The following is a 20,618-nucleotide window of genomic DNA, read 5'->3' as shown; positions in this document are numbered from 1 at the left end:
TTTAGCATGCACTGGGAACTATTATAGCAATTGGGGGGGGGGAATCTCCAGGATGAAGTGCTTAAAGAAAATAAATATATCCATTACTAGGAAGCATCCAATGAAAACAAAATTGATAAAGAAAAATAATCCACAAATCTGTATTTTAAAATTTTATACACAACAAAGTCCTACACAGCTTCTTGGTCCCTGAGAAGCTTCTTTCTTCCCCAACTCAAAATGTGGCTTGAAACATGTCTTTAAGATCTATACCTTTGGCAGCAGACACTGATACAATACAAAAACATCATGTACACAGTCAGAAAAAGAGACAGAGATTAGGTATATAAATTTCTATAGCAATTTTAATCTGTTAATTCTGACAAAAATTTAAAATAGATATAAAGTCAATCATTTAGTGCTTGCCTATTAAAGTGTTTTTATACATGAAAAAGAATTATGTACATCTCAAGAGACTTCCAGTTTTAAACCGCTCATCAACTTTACTCATGAAGGCGCATCTTGGCTTGTGGACCTTTAAGGCCTTTGTATTCCTATCCCCATTGTTCTCATTCTTGTGTTGGCAACAGGTAGAGAAATGGGAGGGGGAGGGGGTGCTGGTGGAGGATGGAGAAAGTGTGTGAATCTGTTCAGGTATCACATTCCAAATAATTCAACATGGTTTGTGTTTAAAGCTCTCACACAAACCTCCTTCTCGCTTATTCACACATGGTATCCTGAAATAATTTATGTCTGTGATTTTGAAAGTTGAGTGTTCATCAATATACTAATGTTGAAAAACAGTATGCGTACCACAATTTGTTCCCACACCTCGCAGTGATAGGGAGCAGAAAAAGACCTGGATATAGGACTCACACTAGGCTGAAAGCTTTCTCCAGAATATACTGCCTGAACAGTCTGTGCATACGTGCATATATGCCTGTGTGTGTGTGTGTGTGTGTGTACACACAGGCAAAGGTGAGAGTGTAAGCAAGAGAATGCTTGTGTGTGCACGCAAGTCAAGATAAACACATTACCAACCAAGGTGAACAAGCTGGGAAATATATATATATACAAATACTAACAACAATATGGTAAACTATGGCTTTCAGACATGGTTACAGTAGTTCTAGAGAAGGCTTCATTGTATTTTGTTTAGTAGCTGTTTTCAAAAGTAGCAAGAGGCAACCCACTCCAAATCAGTTATTCCAATCAGTAAAATAAGGGAGATTAGATTAAAAACACCACAAAAGACTGCTTAGAATTTAATAGAAAGTTATGGTCAAAATACTTGTTTGTAAAAGCTCAATGTAAAAGTTCTTTATCAGCTGTTAGGGTTTCATGAGCATTTCTTTGTTTGCTTAAACCAACTTGAAATATATATAAAAAAACAAGTGTTATTTTACTTAAAAGTTGGAATTATTTTTGACTGCTAGTTGGTCATGATTCTATTTTCTTTGTTCAGTAAAACACTGAGCCACCAGAAAGTCTCACAGGGGCATATGTTCCATGTAGCTCTCTCCCTATACAAAAATGGGTTCATTGAGCTTTGGAACTTTTTATAGGTCAAGTACATAATGAGCTGAAGTAACAATCTCCAAATTAAAGTGCAGTAGATATCTTGAACTCCACACCCATTTTTATGACTTGGAAAGAAACTGAAGTGTTTCATAGCTCACAGAGCGCTCATTTACAGCTCTTTTTTTTTAAAAAAAACTTATTTCCTCTTCTGTTGGGTACAAAAATATTTAAATTAGCAAAAGCTAGCTGTATAAGAACTGGGATATATTTAAGAATCAAAGAATTCTTGCTGTCTCAGATTCAAATTTATTGTGGTAAGACCTCTTTTTTAAAAAAGTAGAGCTGTACAAAACATCTAAATGGAATTTATTAAAACAAAAATGTTGAGCTGAATTTGTTCATATTTAAAAAAATCTTTCCCAAAAATACATTGCTAAATATACAAACTATATAATCAAGTCATTTTAATGGTGGGACAAGGAGAAAGCTAAAAATCTGGACATGGAGCTGCAACATACAAATGACTTGGTACCTTTGTAATACCACATAAATAAACTTCAGTGAAACAAAAATTATACTTTTCTGAAGTGGTTTGAAAAGAAATACTTAAATAGACATTAAACATCATCCACAGAGAGAGCAGGAATGTTTATCCTCGGCCGTGTGAAAAATGCCATTTTCTCTCTACAAAACACAAACATCAATTGTTAATGGAAGTAAAAAAAAATAAGACTTCACTATTCAACAGTCAGAAAATAAAAATCTATGTATGTCTTGTCATGTACAACTTCACAGAAGCCCTACAGTAAGACTTCCAAAACGCTTTTGAAATAGTCATTCAGTGTGAACAAAGCCAAAAGATTTCAATACAATAAATCTTTCTGAACTGTAGCTACCACAAAAGACATTTTATTAAATCCCACACTGTTTTCTATTTGATAAGCATGCTACAGAACGTTATAGGTAGGTGATTCATTTAAAAACAAAGGGATCTGACAAGTAAGACAGTATTGTGTCACTGCCAGATAAGGACATCATAATAGGAGTCTGTTTTCTGAAAACACCATACAAGGTTGTGACTCATTATCAGAAGATGACCATGATATGAGCATGAATACTTTGTTTCTACAGCCAAAGGTTTTTACGGTGCTGGTTAGTGAAGCTAAATGCACTTGAGCAAAATCTGCAACACATTTTCCTACCTGAATGACTGCACCTCTAGAGGCTCCTTTCGACTCTGGCCTCGTAGCCTATGCACATCTTTAGCAGCTGCTCTCATCATTTTATTAGCTTTGAGCTCGCACTTACATTCGACTTTTTCCACCTAAGTGATTGAGAAATGAAGCCATTAATTTAAATAAGGGCACAATAGGTTCTTTTCTAATCTGGCATCCTCTGTGTAAAACAAAACACTTCATTTCCATGTCCAACATAGGGCATTGAGGTGGGACTGATTTATTTTGAGCCATAAACCACAAAAGCTGTAAAAGAATCGAGAATAGGAGAGTGATTTCGTGGGCACTATTGTTCCTACCAATGTGCCTAGAAAAAGCCTCCTTACCTCCAGCCACTTGCACCTACTGCACACCATCCTGTCAGCTTAACATCAATCCTACAATTCCATTCATATGAACAAATACAGAGGTAGATGAGAGGGAAAGTATGTTTCTCCTCATATACTTTTTGATCTGGTTTTGCAAACAGATATTTTTAAAAGATGTTTTAGCTGGAATTTAAAAGCTTGTTGATGTTTTGAGTCACTGACTTGCCAATTACAGTATGCTTGTAATGAACCTACTGTCCCAAGTTACTGAAGCCTGACTAGCATCCTCCAGAAGTTAGGCATTTAGCGTTGCAAGTCCCATGCTGTCAACAATCTCCGAGCAGAGATTTGGCAGGCATTCTCACTTTGGACTTTCAGGTGCTTCTTAAAAACCTTTTTATGACAACAGGGGTTGTTGTTGTTGCTTTAAAAAAAGAGTAGCCAGTCACTTTAATGATAGTTCTATTTTTTAAAATGTCTTTGTATTGCTATAAACTGCCCAGATATTTCGTGATAGGGCAGTACAGAAATCATTGAATAAATGCATGCAGGTCCCACTATGCAAATGTAATCCATTCCAGAGAAATGGTTCATAAAGTGAGCCAATGATTTTCATTGTTTCCAAGGGGGGAAATCCCACTGCGTGCCCAACCAAGGGAAAAATATGAGAGAGAAATCCATGGCTCCACCCTTGCTTCCACCCTGCTAATTGTAAGCCCAGCGGGGTGTTGGATGAGCTGGTTTGACCATATCCAGGTCCTCCTCCCTATTACCTTTGAATTACAACCTTACACCTTCAGACAGAGAGCCTCATCAGAGGCTGCATACATCTTTGGTTCCAGGAGTTCCCTGGTGCCCCTGGAAAGGAGTTGTATCAGCACCACCCTTGGCAAGGATGGACTCCACTCCAAGTCAGAGTGGAGAGTTGTGATTCTTATGCGCCCCCTGCCCCCCAGGCCTGCACCCTTGGTGGCGGCCAACTTACCCAACCCCTCGGTATATCTCTGTTTGGTTCATATACACACTCCCAGAGACAGAGAGATTTCGGACAATCAGGTGCAGGTGACATCATGGTATGTCACCATGCCATACATTTCTTTGAGATGGGGCTGAAGTGGGCAAGACAAGACAATTCTGACTAACTAGACCCACCTAGACAGGGGCGTAGGAAGATAGGGGCGGTGGGGGCGGGGCGGCCCGGGCGGCAGAATCCCAGGGGCGCCATCATGGCTGCCCGCCCCGCCCCAAAACACATGCCCCACCCCTGCGTGCGGCACACTCCGCCCCAAAACGCGTGCCCTGCCCCACCCCCAAAATGCGCGCCACATCCCTGGGGGCAGCGTGCCTGCTCTCCGCCACCGGTGGCGGAGCATGAAGCTCCGCCGCTGCACCTAGACAAAGCCTGTTTTAAATCCCACTAAATGACACACACTCAAAGATTACAGCAGGTTTCACTACCAGCAGGAGAGCTTTTTTAAAAACATCAAGGGTGGTATTCAGCTACAGTTTAGTCGGAGTGGGCCCATTGTAATCAACGGACCTAACTTTGTCATGTTCGTTAATCACAATGGGCCTACTCCGAGTAAAACATAATTGAAGCCTATTGCCTTGTTGAAAATTTAATTGATAATGAAAAAGCATTCTGTAGTCGAAGAATGACTTGCCTGTTTCTCTACCAGTTTCATCAGCATCTGAAATTGTTCATCTTTGTCTATGCACCGGGGTAGTTCCTTTTCCCCCTGACTTTGAGCTTGTTCCAGCTGTTCTTTCAGCTGCTTGAGGACAGAGATCTCTTGAACCAGCTGATTGTGCCAGGTCTTTGAAGCCTGCAAGTCCAATTCCAGATCCAGTGAGGTACGGATTAGACGCTCACCTCCAGTGGATCTAACAGAAGACTGAACAACAACGACAAAAATATTTATTATAAAGCTGAATTGTTATATCCTTTGATAAACTTTGTCATGCTTATAAAGACTTGAAATACTAATGGTTGCTGACACCAAACTAAAAATAATGGTTTGCATCCAGTGCAACAGGAATTCCATCTGCTCCTTCCCCATGCACCTCCAAAATATGCTCCAGGTCTCCCAGTTCTCCAGAGCTGATTCTGAGAGGGCAAAGAGGGCTGGAGGGGAGAAGTGAGGAAGTGAAAGTTCTGTTGCTTGCACAGAAGCCGCCTGCACCAGGGCAGTTGCAACATTGGATGCATCCCAATATCTTTATTAGAAATGCTTCAGACATTTTGAAACTGACAGCTTCCAAAATTATTCAGAACTACATGCCAAATGCTCCGCCATATAATTTCTCTTTTACACATTAATGGAAACCGCAAAACTCAAACCTTCAGTAACATCAAGAGCCGTTTATGTTAATATGCAAAACTGGAACAGGGCACACAAAGAACAGCTTTACTAATCATTACTTTAAAAGAAACTAGGCTAGCTTGTGAAAAAATGTATACAGCTCAACAACTCAATAAAACAAAACAGCATGCAATATTTATTTTTTTACCCTTTTCATCCTGACACTTCGCCTCTCCACAGCATTTCGAACAAAGGGTGGCTTCTTTGATAGTGTTGAACTATCACTATCACTGCGATTAAGCTGAAAAAGAGAAATGAACAAAGGCACTGAGATATTACTGAGATAGAAAAGTTGCTCAGCTAAGGAGAAGTGGCTACACAGGAAGTGGCTACAGTGGAGAAGTATAGCACGTGCTTTCTATAGACAAAGTCCTAGCCTCAATCCCTGGCAACTCCAAGCAGGGCTGTAGAAGGACTCCTGTTTGAAACCCTGAAGACCTGCTTCCAATCAGAACAGAGAATACTGCGTAAGATGGACCAATGGCCTGACAATATACAGGTAAAGTAGTTTTTATGTTGCCAAGATACTGTTGTGTTGAGGTGGGATTAGAATCTTAAAACAGCACGGCCTCTAAAACTTGCATTGGGAAATAATTTGTTAAGGAGGGTTTATACCAGGCATGTCAAACTTGCGGCCCTCCAGATGTTTTGGCCTACAACTCCCATGATCCCTAGCTAGCAGGACCAGTGGTTGGGGAAGATGTGAATTGTAGTCCAAAACATCTGGAGGGCCGCAAGTTTGACATGCCTGGTTTATACCAACTGCTACTCTTCTTGAATGCAATAGAAGATGAAAGGTGGGTTCTGCAATGGGTTCTGCAGCCAAACATGTTGACACAAGATATTTAGGATCAGGGTAATAGAATGCAAAATACCTTCTTACTGAAATACTGAAATAAAACCTGTCTCACAACAGAAAATAATATTTGAATGTCCGCAGTTTGTTTAGAGCAGCAGAAGCGTGACAGGATTATATTCCTAGAGTTGAAGTTCTTTGCCTTTGTGTTGTTTCAGGAAGCAAGGGAAAGCCTTTATCTGTGTGACTTTTTATCCTGAACTCAGACAATGTTCCTTTGCTCTTGGGATACTCCTTCCAATTGCATATTCAAGGCACTCACTACATGCAGTGATCTGGCAACAAAGGAAGTAGCTTTATACTCCTTCTCCCCCCTTGAGGCATCAACTATCACACAAACAGTACTTTAAATTTTTTTAAGAAGTGTTGTTATATTTTTGGAAGCCCCAATACATTCCATTCAGGGTAGGTAAATGGAGCAAAATCTGGAAAACCCTTTAGTGCATCTCCTGTTCACTGCACTGAGCCATCCATCTATCTTGCCATGCCTGAATGCCCCCTGTCATGTGCTATTTGTTCCATGGCCTGTTGCCCAAAGGCCTGTCTTAAAAAACAAGATGATGCAATTTAGAGGTTTAGCCTAGTGCCGAGAGTTCAACTTGCAGCTAAATCAAAAGGAAAATTGATAGCTGGTGAGCCTAACAGTGTCTGAATTGGGAAGCAATAAGTGTATCAGACCCTGTTGTGCTTCATCACAGCAATAGGCAGCCTTGATGTGCAGAAGGAACACCTCGTTCCGCAGCAGAGCGAGCCCATGCGTCATGAAAGGACCTTCCTGACAGTGATTTCCTTGTTTGCTTCACAGACTGAAGTTAAAGAGAGAGGTTATTTATAGTCCCGTCTGATCCTGTCTTCTGGAACTAATTAATTATGAATAAACATTTAATCAAAGAGGTGAACTTGGAGCATACATAACGGATGGACTGGACATATTCAGCCATATCATACCTAGTTGAAGTCACAATAGTTTTTATTTTCAAATTTACATTCTCCCTCTCACCTCCACCCTTCTCTATGTAAAGGTCACACTGTTTTGAAAACACTTTATTCATTATTATGCCAGGATAAAATTGGCAGAGGTCTCACCTGTGAGGTATGTTATTAGACATATTGGCCGGTGAGTCTGTATGGTAAGTTTTTAAGAAAACAATACAGCAACACAGTAATAAAGAATCTAATTCAGGGTCAAGTGATTTAAAAACAAAAAATCCAGATAGATGAAACAACCACTAAGTGTTAAGGGATTTCTGAAGCTCCCTAAAAGAACACACCACTGTTGTTTAAATTCTCCCACATTCAGAAAGTGGGAGATCTGAAAAAGAAAGCAGGAGAGGCACATGTTCACTAATTTTTCCTACAGATTTCCCCTTTAAACAGTGGTCAAATTCTCACACTTCTTTTTGCATGTGAGAAAATTGAAAGCACAACTGGAGTTTCTATGGATGTGCCTTCCAACAATTCCATATGTACGTGTGGGTAGGGCGATTGGGTGTCCTCTGAATCATGGCTTGCAGTTTGCAGCTTTGGCTTTAATTACTTCTAGGCCATGGCATTTAATATTAGATTTCAGATGTCAATTTATCTGAGCGTCTTAGTGACATTTTCATCTACCTTTTACAGAAAGAGGGTATACGCTACCTATGAGTATTCTGTTCACAGACAGAGACAAGTGCTGTTTTCCTTACCCGACACACATACTGGCTCTGTGGTCCTGGAGAAAAGGTTTTGGAACGGATAATAGTGCTGCCTCTAACAAAAGGAGTTCGTAGAGGGTTAGAAGTTCTTTTATCTTTTGGACGAACTACTGCAGAAGATTGTGCAAGGCTCTCTGTGTTGGTCTCTTTATCCACCTACAATACAGATAAATATTCGCAAGTTTATTTTTCTCCAGCAAAGTGCCATCAATCTGACTGTCTTGCAGCTCTAAGGTTTGATTGACCAGGTAAATTCTGCACCTTTTCCTTCACTATATATAGGGCAGAATAATATTATAGTGCATTTCAGACAACCATCACTACCATCAAGTTTTAATTTAGAATCAGCACTTCTAAAAACACCACAGTATAGACACATACCATAACGAGAGAAAACATGAAAGTTAAAATCCAGCACAGAGTTAAACATATTTAAGGCTAAATTCATTCATTTCAGTGTCTCAAGTGCCCTGGGGTCTGTGTTGGAATTATGGACTATAAAATTTGTAAATACAATTTTATGTAAGAAATTAGTACTGGCTGGAATCTGAGGGGGCAGGGTGCCAGAAGGAAATGACAGGAGAAACAGAATCCAGGAGCACTCCTTGTAAAACTGCTAACATAGAAATATAAGCCTGTTCAACAACTTCCTAGATTTGCTTGAGAAAACAGATAACTGTGCATGGAAGCATGAACGTAACCTGGTTTGCCTATGCAAATATTTGTTTGTGCTGCCAAGGTCATACAGGTATACTGCATTCTTTGACAGCAATATATTTGCTGGCCTGATTCACCATATCTCATTACTGGAGACTTACATGACTCTCTTCTAACAACAAATCTGGGACTTTCAACTTGTTCGGAATGTGAAGTTTCACCCTACAGTAAGAGTGCTACAGAAGCTACTTAACTCACTTGGCAATAATGAATGCAGACTACAGAGAAAAACAAAACAAAATAAACATCAGACCCAATACTGAATGTCTCTCGCTTCCTCCCTTCTTACCTTCTGTATGCCAAATGCTTGTATTCTACTATTTCCATGATGCTTTCACAACTAAGCATGTGCTATGTGAAGCCTAGCAAACAATTCACAAGCAAATGGAAAACAAAAAAGCTCAATTCCATCATGTTAGAGGTGAAACAAGGGCACTGCAGCAATAACATAGTGCTTAAGTCAGCTTGTCCTTCTAATCACCTGCTTACATAGGACTTTGCGTTCCTTGTGTTTTCTTTACCTTGATGGCTGCTGACTCAGCCGGTGACAAGGATGAGGTCTCTTCTGTTTCCCATATTGCCCTTCCACTATAAAACCCTCCTCCTTCTTCTTCTTCTTCATTTTCACTGTTGCCATCTTGCTCAGCATCTTCTTCATCTTGCCTGTTACATAACAAAACTTCACTGTGAATATGCAAAGCACCCTTGGAACACCAACCATAAGAGCTTTGGCAAAGCTAACAGTACTCTCAGACAAAGTGAGCATAATTTCTACTGCACTATGAGATGCACCGCAATGCTATATAATACAGTGGCATGAGCATGCTACTAGTTAAAGGGAGAATGAATTTGGGCTTATCAGTGTGATACACCACATTCCACGCCATACCTTATTCATCATCCTAAAAACAACAACTCAGAACTACTATCCAGGAAGAGAAACCCCAAACAATCCTTCCACATGGTGTCACCGCATGCAGCAAGCTGTACTGTTTGTACTAGGGCTTATCACATTAGTCAGCTTGGTTGCATGGAATATAGTCATCAGGGATATGAGTCACCAATTGTGAATACACTTCACTATACTGGGTTGATTCACGCAGTTTAATACAAATGTTGTGCGCTTCCATGTCAATATGCAACAAAGTTCTCCAAAAGGTATGTACTGTATAAAATGAGTTGAGCTTAGCCCAAGCCCAAGAGGTTATAAACAGAACATTTAGAATGAGGATTTCACTTGCCTTATATGTATGACTAAAGTGATCATCAGACACAATCTGGCTCAAAAGGGCAATCACACAGATTCTTTTTTCGATCTGACCTCGTGTAGTTAAAGTTTGCCAGCCAAATTTGAACTTAATAAAAAGCACAGCTCCAGCATTTCTGGGAACACCTTAGCGGTTTTTTTATCTAACTAATTTTTATCTAACAAAACTGATTAGGCTACACTGTTGTGACACACTAATAATGTAATAAACTAGAGCCTATGCATTCAATTTAGGTATTTTTAAAAAATACAGTTTTTTCAAAAATTAGAAGTGTAAAGGTTGACTTCTAAAAGTTAAGAATTTAACTTTTAAGTTAAGAATTTAACTTTTAACCTTGTTATCTCCTTCATTTCTGAAAAAATGAAAAATGGTTAGAGAAATATTCTTCTATGGGGAATTCAGGGAAGTGTATGTGCAAAATCGCTACCACAATAGTGATAAAACCTTTTGACTACATGTTGTAACCTTAAATTTAACTCTTTCCTTTTTAATATTATCATAAAAGCACAGCACTGCAGTGTTGTAATACAACAGCTTCATATCACTTACCAGTTCTCACTAGTAAGTAAAGTGCTTCTGCCTTCTTCTAGCTTTTTCTCTACAGCTTCGAGTTCAACAGCAGTCTGTTCCAGCAGTGCAGATACAGAGTCCTGTGGGGAATGAGTTAATGACATTGTTATTTCTTAATGTCCATTTAGTTTCAACAGAGGCTATCATTACTGAAACCCAGAGAATAGTATTCTGCCAGCTAAGTACACAGTTTAGCGAAAAACAAAAGCTTCACATTTTCTGAGAGGAGTTACCATATTTTTCTGTGTGTAAGACGCCCCATTGTATAAGATGATCCCTATTTTTTAGAAAACAAAACCCTAAAATAGAAGTCAAAATCTGGACGATCGGCAGCAGCGGCAGAAAGTTGTTGATATGTTTTTTGGCCGATTGCCCTCAAAATTTCCAGCGTGAGGTGCATGCAGTGGTGCAGAAGTAGAGGCAGCGGCTCCCCCGCAGTGGCTGCGGGGAAGTGATGGGCAGGAGGCTCCCAAGCAGGATGCCAAGGCCCACTCTGTGCCAGGCCATGCAGTCAAGCAAACCAAGCCAAGGAAGGCGGGGAGCGGGCCGGGGGCAGGGTGGGGGTTTCAGGGAGAGAGAGAGAAGGAAAGAAGGGTGAGGAGAGGTAGCCGAGGCAGCTCTTGGCAGTGGTTGCTCTCCCTCTGGTGGTCAAGCCAAGAGTGGCTGCAGGAGGTGAGCTAGTTGCCAGTGCGCAGTCAGCAGGGAGAGAAGGAGGGGACGGCGGCAGGAGGGACCGCCTCAGCCTGCCCAAGCCAATTTGCTTAAATATTTTAAAAAATCCCCCCAGATGCCCATGTTCTGTGTATAAGATGACCTCCAATTTTTTAACTTTTTTTTAAACAAAAACCTTTGTGTTATACACAGAACAATACGGTATATTTCAGAACCATAAATCTGGGGTTTTGTCTTCTATCCTACCTAGTGTGATTTCTGCAAAACATCTTTATTCGTAAGTTATTACCATTTTTTCAGTGCAGGGTAGTTTGGAACAGATATCATCTTGCTTATTTTTACTTTGAGCGTGCAGGTATTTATAGCTAAGGAGGTTATACCAACGCGTTGACCTCTCTCCAGATTTGCAAGTCTCAGCGAGGCTAATTTGTGCACCTCCCTGTAGAAACAAAAAACAGCAATGGACATCTTCAAAACATTCAAATAGCAATGAAAACAAATGCTGAGAGAAATGTATGACCTTGAGGTACGTATATAATTTTCCTTCCCTTGCAATTTCTGCATTACACAAATAACCATTTCCATAATTGCAGCAGCACCTTTTTCAGCTGCCAGGCCCACAGCGGGGAAGTCACATCGGCAGTATCTACAAGCATGCCTGGCAAGACCAGTTTGCAGAAATAGCACTTCTGCATGAGTGCAACCCCCTGCTTTAAGCACCATGGGTGCTCCCAGGATATTTGTGTTGGGATCCACCTTTGAATATCAACTGACCCATACAGACACACAAATAGTTCGCTTCAGTAAGCACTGCCTACTGCAACTGCTGGCAGCCCCATATGCTCCCGAGGTGCTTGTGAGGGTACCATCATTAAGAGAGAACCAAATGCAAGAGAGCAACCTTATGGCAAGAACTTGAAGTCATGCATTCATAAATTCATTGTGGCAGAATAAGACCAGTGCTCAAAATAACAATAGAGAGTTGATATATTAAAGACATCACATATATCTGTAATTTTTGTTCTGCTTAGTTTTTATTAACAGTTTTATGCTGGCTTCATGTTTATAGCCGCTACCATTATAACAATCTACAAAAATGCAACACGCTGTCTAATAACTGTTAGTGAATATATAGGATGTCATTCAAAATATGATTCTATGAAAATATACGAATAAGCCACTTCAATATGATGTATATATCATACAACACATCTCACAAAAATACAAGTAACTACAAGTTGTTATATGTATCACGAGTCAAACAAAGAATCAAACAAGTCAATGAATAGCGAGGAACACCAAGCCGTCTCTCAAAGGAAGATGTCTCACGAAAGTCTCAAAGGAAGACGTCTCTCTTATAGCAGAAGTCTCTATTATAACAGGCTGCAATCCTAAACCCACATACCTGGGAACAAGCCCCATGGGACTAAATGGGACTTGCTTCTGAGTAGACATGGCCAGGATTACAGCTCTAGTTGTTTAATATATGAGCTTGTTTTCATTGGTTTGCAGTTTGTATTATCTTTGTATCAGTAAACACTGATACAAATGCTTTAAAGGGAGAGATATAACTGCATTAAATAAATAAATAAAATTATTAATTTCCAGAAAATAGTTACAAAGTTCTGTTTGGTAATGTAATAGTTATACAGGGAACCCTAACTATCAGTCAAATGATAGTTTAAACACTAAAAGCATTAAGCCAACAGCATAAAGAAACACTAACCAAGCACTCTTCAAGGTGGTACTTATTCAAAGCGCAGACATCAATCCTTAATGTCTTCTGTCGTAATACAGAATAAGGGATTGCAACGCAAAATAATTCATTGTAAATTAGATTGTCTGATGCTTCCATTAGGCTTGTGCGGAACAAACAGCTTGTGCTTTCAGAAGAAGGAAGAATAGCCACACGAACACTCCTGTTGAAAAAAATAGCTTTAATCAGCATTATTTACTTTACAAGCATATGTGGAGAGTATTGCAGTTCTGCACAGCGTCCCCACACAAGAACTTAGCATAAGCAGCAGGATCAATCCCAAATATAATAGTGAGCACTATGCTGCTGTATACTTGCCCTGAAACTAGCCATATAGTAGGCACTGCTATTTTACGTCTAATTATTTCAGCAGGGTTTCTGTTGGATATCATACAGAGCTGGCATGATGGAATATATGAAAGTTCATTTATTAGAATAATTTAGTCAGAAATTAAAGACAGGAAGATTGTGTATGAGCTACAGACACGTGAAAATATCTGAGAAAGACTGTCTGAAAACCTCTGTTTCTGTCTTGGATTATTTTCTTTTGTACAGAGACGGAAGAGAGACAGAAAACTGTGATGAGCCACATAATCTACATAAACAACAGCTTGCTGCAATTCCCTTATGGGAAGACATTAGGACAGATAATTATCCAGTTTCCCAGAACTATTCATTACTATTCTTTTACAGAGAAAAACATTTACAAATAGACTATAGTCAGATAATGCATGCATTAATCCATTAAACCATTTATTAACTCCAGTTTATGCTTAATCTTGACTCAGAACTACTTTAGTTAATTTCCTCTGCTTCCGAGAAAATATTTTCTATTTAAAAGCAAACCAAGCTGGGTCAGTTAATGCTTTTAACATTTGTGGCTTTGTTTGTATGTGCTCCATGGAAGTTTCCTTCCTTCTAACTTTTGTACTTCACAGAGGCCTCTTCTGTACCAGCTGAGCTATTCAATGAGGACAGATAGAAGGACAATCTGTGGTTGTTACAGCTACCAAACCCCATGCTCTGCTAAGTCCTGTACCACCCAAGGCGGAAAAGGGGGAGTGGCTGGAGGAAAAGAGGTTTCCCAGCATTACAGTGGTGTACTCCCCTCTTCCACCCCAATCCTTAAACTGGGTGTGTGAGGTGAATGGGAAGACCTTGGATCCAGCACTACTGAAATTATGATTCAGCAGAGCATCTAATTATACCAATACATACCACTGCATTGTGAAATTTACCATCCTATTTCCTATGTATGGGTTGTATCCAATGCTAGTGAAAGAACAGGACATCTGCAACAGGACTTCCCCTCCACCATCCTGCACACTCACCCCACTTTCCTTTGGGTTTCCCACTAACCCTCCAGAGTGATTTTTTTTGGGGGGGGGGAGGTTAGGGGTGTGCAGGAAGTGGGGTGGAAGCCCCATTGCACAAGCAGAAGTCCTTTATGCTAGATAGAGTAGTTTGATGTTTGGATCCTCACACAACAGGATAATGAGTAGCCATAATGTTCAATTATGGAGATTATACCCCAGATGAGTGATGTAGCAGTCAAAGTGTGGAAACTCTATTTCTTTTCTTTTCAAGTTAAATTGTGAGTGCATTCTGAAAGTGGGGACTTTGACTTAATATAGTTTTTGTACCTATAAAGCACTATAGCTGACTTAACAAGTGCAATCCTATACAGTGGAACCTTGGTTCTTGAACGCTTTGGTTACTCAAACATTTTGGCTTCCAAATGCCGAAAACCTTGAAGTGTTCCGGTTTACATCTGACACAGCTGTCGGCTATTTTTTCTGGGGTGCCTTGCTTTTCAAACGTTTCCGAAGTTGAACATACTTCCGGAATGGATTACGTTTGAGAACCAAGGTACCACTGCATATGTCTATTCAGAACCAAGTCCCTCCCCAGGTTCAGTGGTGCTTACTCCCATGTAAATGTGTATAGGATTGCAGTCCAACAAGACTCCTTAACTAAAGTTTAGGGTAACAACAACATAAACAACAACAAACAGTTTTACTTCACAACTGAAGTAAGCATATTTGGGAAATCGCACTTGCAAGCAATAAAATGGATCCTTTATGAGCTGGTCAATGGCCTTCATAACAAATTAGCCAAAAGACAATGAATCTGCAAAAGTACACAGGAATGCACCAAATTTCAGAAAATAATTCCAATTTCCCATGCCATATGTTAAAGTTGGCACTTATCTACCATTTGATAGTCAGCTTATTCAGTACTGATTTCTCTCTGTTTCCCTCTCCCCATCTTCCTCCTACAATCTTATACAGACATGTCCAGCATGTCATTCCACTTACTTACACTTTCTGGTCTTGCTGTGGCAGGAGAACAGGCACATTATTCATCTGGGCAACTAATATTGCAAACTGCTTATTTTTCTCATCATACCTAAATTGGAAAATAAAGAGAAAATATAACTGTAGGCAGTGTTAGAAATGACCCTAATCAAAAAAGAGGTTGTTGATATTCTGAGACACTTTCTGATTTTCTGTGTACTCTTAGACGAGCCGAAAACAGTAGAACTTACTTCTGAGTGCGCACACACAGGATCGGACTACAGGTCTACAACCACAAGAATATTAACCACCAAACACAGTGGGATTTAATTCAAGTAATTAAGTTTAGGATTAGTGAGAGACAAAATTGCTAGATGGAGTGACAAGAGTTTTTTGGCAAATCAGAATTAATTTACTCAGGGGCCCATTAAAATGCAAAATAGGACTGGGAAATTCACTTTCTGCCTATAAAAGTGAATATAAATGTTTAACATTGTTAACAATATGGTGGAGGGAAATATATTCAAAGCAGGCAGCCCATCATGTAGTTAGATTTCCTCGACAACTTACACTATGCTGAAATAAGCAAGGGATAGTGTATTAAGAAGTACCAGAGGCCTGTACTCTGAGGCCCTGTCATCAGGTCAGCAATATTCTCCCATCAACACCACAGATACGCAAATCCAAAAAAATATTTTTATGCCATATATTTAACTAAATATTACATGAAATGTTGAACACTGAAAGTTATTTGCACAATATAAAAGACTCCAGAGTGGGAGAAGTATTGGAAATTAATTAAGATATTAGTTCCAAACAGTGGAGAAATAACTCAGCTTACTTCATTGAAATTTGAACTTTAGCAGTCTTAGTTGCATCTTCGTTGTCAAACACAACAGCTTCTGGCACACAAGGCCTGGAAAAAAGAGAACATTTAGATGGCTTAATTTCTGCAATACTGGTGTTGAATTGGGTGAATCATTCCACAAAAACAATTACTGTATTTTTCCATGTATTAGATGAGTTTTTTTGACTCAAAAATCATGTCAAAAAACTGGGGTCGTCCTATACATGGATGGGGGGGGGAGAAGCGGCCCGCCCGCTAGCCAGTTGGTGGGAGCGCAACTTCCCCCAATGCCACTGCATGCGGGAAACAATCTAGGGAGTGTTTCCTGCCTGCAGCTGCGTGGGGGAAAGAATTTCAACAACTTTGGTCCATCTCCCCTCCTTTTCTTAAAATTGAGTCCCCCAAAATTGAGGGGGGGAGGGTCTTTTACATGGGGATGTCTTATAGATGGAAAAATATGGTAAATCCTGGAAGCTCCCTTGTCACTCTGTCTGATTTGGTTAGGATGTATACCATGTAATACAGTGGTACTTCGGTTTAAGTACACAATTGGTTCCGGAAGTCTGTACTTAACCTGAAGCATACTTACGTAACCTGAAGCGAACTTTCCCATTGAAAGTAATGGAAAGTGGATTAATCCGTTCCAGACGGGTCCGCGGAGTACTTAAACTGAAAGTATTCAAACTGAAGCGTACTTAAACCGAGGCATGACTGTACATAAGAGTACCTTTGCACAGATGCTTCGTACACTCCACTGTCTCCAGCCACAGACTCATCTGACACTGCAGCTGATACACAGGCTGTCTTCAGTGCAGCTCCTTCAACCATACTTACACCTACAAAAACAGAGGGAGGAAAGGGAAAAAACAGTTTTGAATGAATGAAAGACTAATCCTTAATTTGTATGTTGTTATCCCCTTAAAAAGAACCCTTTATTTAGACAACAGACAGAACTTTTAAAATGTTTGCAACCATGTCTGTTATACTGGGAATTAAAAAAACGAAACAAAAAACTTTGCCTAAGGCAGGGGTAGCCAATGTGGAGCCCACCAGAGGTTGGATTAAAATGCAAATCTTCCCTGACCACTGGCCAGAGTAGCAGGTACTGATGGCAGATATGAGTCTACCAACATCTGAAGGGCAGTGTGTTGACTACTCTGACATAAAGTCTTGGAGAAATGCTGCAGATAGACAATACTGAGCTAGAGGAACCAATGGGCTGGCTCAGTATACACCACTTTCATATGCTGAAATCAAGAATGTTTAAAAAATAGACTTCAGTTGTGCAGATGTTCTGCAGAACAGACTAAGAGATGATCAGGTAAATAAGACAAGGCCAACACAGCATAAGAGCCAGCAAGTTAAATGCAGCCCACCAATTACAGTATTTCTGTAGATTGATTGTCAAGACAATATGTGAGCCCACCGTAAATTAATTATTGGCCTCAGTTGTTCTGCTATCCTAAAACAATGGCATGTTCTACAACTCACCTTCATGCCTCTTACCTTAAAAAGCTGCTCCTTATTGGTAACACTTCTCTACATGGGACCTATAGATTTGCAGTCTTTTAAGAATGCAACCTTTGTGGCTTCTCAAGAAAATCCAATATGTGTGAAAAGAAATTATTCTAATTAAATATTTTCCCGATACAGGTTCTTTCTCTCTCCCTTTAACTTCATTATTATTTTTTAAAATCTGCATGGTAGTTTTTAACTGCATCAGCACATAAGCAAAGGCAAATTCCATTGTTCAAGTAAATTAAGCTAGATAAAAAAGACACTGAAATTGGGGAGCAGAAAAAGCTTTGGGGGAAAAACATGATTTCACTAAAGAAGGGGTGTTGGAGATTTGGGGGATATGCTATTTAGTTCTACCGTGTTTCCCCCTTTTTAAGGCGTAGTCATAAAATAAGCCATAGCAGCATTTCTAAGCATTTGAGAAATATAAACCGTACCCCGAAAATAAGCCATAGTGATAGGCGCTGTGCGGAAGAGATCACTGAGCTCCCCGAGTCAGCAGCAGCAACGCCGGCCGCAGCAGTGTTTGCTGAGTCCTTTCTTGCTTTTGGGACTTGGTTACTGTGCTGGCTTGGGATGGTGTGTGTGCAATTGCTGTTGCTGCTTCGTGTTTTTCAGCTGGATTCTCTGGGTTCTAAGCACTTTCCCCCGTTTGTTTGTGAAGCAGCACTCGGCTGCAGCCCCTGCCTCTCCCGACGGCTGCATGAATGCGAGGCTGGATTTGATCGCTATCTCCTTTTCCATTTCTTTTGTCTTTGAGCACCCGGCCCCGCCCCCTCTCCCCTTCGTGGAATGAAGAACGGAGTTTTAGCAGCATTTCCTCATTATAAAAAAAAGGTCAGGAACTTTTACTTTAACCTCAAAAATGGGATATTTCCTCTCTCTAAAAACAACTCTGACCTGAACACCAATATAACGGGGGTAGATCACCTCCAGTTTATAAATCCGCAAGTAGATCGCAGTCTCCTAGAAGTTGGGCTCTATACTTTGGCTGATTGCAAGCCTTTGCATCTTTAAAAAACAAAAACCATGCGCTTCTCAGTCTTAATTTTCCTTTAATTCATCCCCCTATACCCTCCTCCAACCATTGCCTCCTTCCATTCCTTACCCCCCTCCCTCTCTCCCCACTTCCCTCACTCCTGTGCGATCTCATTTAGTCATATACTTGCTTTTTCTGTTGTGTTGTCTATTTTATATTTAATATTATTACCCTTTATGATGTTATTTTTCCCCTTGCGATAATTATTTATTTTTTATCTTTAACTAACTTTCCTTTCCATATTTTTCCATATATAACTCAACACTTTCCCATTCCTTCTTAACTCTTTGGATAGAGTGCCCCCCCATTATTGTTGTTAATTTTACAATTCCTGGATTTTTTATGGAACCGAACAGCTCGGGTGCTTCAGAATGTGCCTTCTGTTGCTACAGGGCTATGGGGCTTCACTATTTGACCCCCCCCCAGGTTGGGATTTTTAAAGTAGTTCTGTGGGTCCCAGGGCACAGAATCACCCCCGATCCTTTCCTTTGTCTAAACAGACCTATTCCCCCCTGACTTTGGAAGGCTGTGCTTCAAGGGTGATACCAGGGGTTTTTTAAGACCTGCGCCTCTTAAGGATTGTTACAGTCCATAACTTCCATTGCTTTCTACAGGGTTGGGGGTTTAAAGCACTGCCACCCCCACCCCACCCTGCAGGCGCTCGGAACTGGCAGCGCCAACAACGCGCCCAGCAATGTGCAGAAGAGAGCACCGAGCATCCTGAGCCAGTGGGTCCCAGTTGTACCAGCACTTTTTTTTTTAAAAAAAGACACCCCCTGAAAATAAGCCACTGTGTGTTTTTTTGAGGGAAAAAAGTTATAAGACGGTGTCTTAAAAAAGGGGAAACACGGTACTTACAAGAACATGTGAGGACACATGATCCCAGGAGGCCAGGCTGTAACTCAATCAGGCAGCTTTTGCGCTGCTCTAAGCTGTGTGAGCAGAACCCAGGGAGTGGATGCTTTCCTCATTACTGCCCTGAAATAAACTACCTGTGGTGATTATTATGTCTGCTGACTGAATAACAACCCTTAATCTGCTTAGCGCCTTATAGCTTTCACTTTAACAGCCGCAGCCATTCTCAAAGAGCCAAGAAAGGTTAAGACTAATTACTAGCGAGATCTAATGGGAATAATAACTATTTCATAGTACAAATGTGGCCATTGCTCAAAAGAGAATGGAAAAGCTCAGGGCACCGTGTTAAAGGCAAGCACCATTCCAGTATCTTTCCTTGATCAGGTTTATGTGACCCATTAATACAGTGATGGGCAACCTTTTGAGCTTGGTGTGTCAAAATTTGCCAAAAAACCCGAGCATAACTTGGGTGGTGTGTCACTTCGAGAAAAAACCCATAATTTCACGATATTTATAGTTTAAATAACAAAAATGTATAATTGTTTCCCCTTTAAAAAAAAGGAAAAAGGGGAGGGTCGCGTGTCACCAAAAATGGTTATGCGTGTCAGTGTTGACACGCGTGTCATAGGTTCGCCATCACTGCATTAATATGTTGCTTACTTAACACAACAAAACCTTAGCGATACTAACTGAGATTCTACTTGGTGCTCTTTCACAGATTAGCAAGTAAGTCTATAGGGTAGGTGGACTGTGCAATACCTAAAGAGTTCCAACATGCCAGTCCTTCAGCAAGCTCACAAAATAAAAGCTATGTGGCCATCTTGTGGACTCTTTGATACCATTTTGTGAGTCATTTTGGACTCAAAGCTGTCCACGGAGACTCAGGTCAATTCTTATGTCCAGGGCAGCTGTCTTTCAGCTCCACCTGGTACCCCGGCTGAGACCCTACCTGCCAGCAGACTGTCTCACCATAGTGGTACATGCTCTGGATATCTCCTGCTTGGACTACGTGGGGCTACCTTTGAAGGTGACCCAGAAACTACAACTAATCCAGAATGCAGCAGCTAGACTGGTGACTGGGAGTGGCCACAGGCACCATATATAACATCGGTCCTAAATGATC

At 40.4% G+C, this 20,618-nt stretch overlaps 1 protein-coding gene across 1 annotated transcript in view; it reads right to left on the bottom strand.

Annotated features, from left to right (window-relative positions):
- Positions 1-326: 326 nt before the first annotated feature.
- The window catches only part of WWC1 (WW and C2 domain containing 1), a 73,547-nt gene continuing 53,255 nt past the window's right edge, over positions 327-20,618 (bottom strand). The window contains exons 12-23 of the mRNA XM_035105164.3: positions 16,811-16,919; positions 16,078-16,152; positions 15,262-15,348; positions 12,910-13,102; positions 11,473-11,622; positions 10,491-10,591; positions 9,195-9,336; positions 7,948-8,112; positions 5,555-5,647; positions 4,708-4,938; positions 2,703-2,824; positions 327-2,184 (exon numbers count right to left, since the gene is read on the bottom strand). Of these exons, the coding sequence (XP_034961055.3) occupies positions 2,118-2,184; positions 2,703-2,824; positions 4,708-4,938; positions 5,555-5,647; positions 7,948-8,112; positions 9,195-9,336; positions 10,491-10,591; positions 11,473-11,622; positions 12,910-13,102; positions 15,262-15,348; positions 16,078-16,152; positions 16,811-16,919 (1,535 nt within the window). The 3' untranslated portion in view covers positions 327-2,117. The remainder of the gene's footprint in view (positions 2,185-2,702; positions 2,825-4,707; positions 4,939-5,554; positions 5,648-7,947; positions 8,113-9,194; positions 9,337-10,490; positions 10,592-11,472; positions 11,623-12,909; positions 13,103-15,261; positions 15,349-16,077; positions 16,153-16,810; positions 16,920-20,618) is intronic.

This window comes from Zootoca vivipara, chromosome 2 (genome assembly GCF_965207765.1).
Source record: "Zootoca vivipara chromosome 2, rZooViv2.hap1.1, whole genome shotgun sequence".
NCBI classification, from domain to species: Eukaryota; Metazoa; Chordata; class Lepidosauria; order Squamata; family Lacertidae; genus Zootoca; species Zootoca vivipara.
This window is presented reverse-complemented; position numbering and strand designations above follow the sequence as displayed.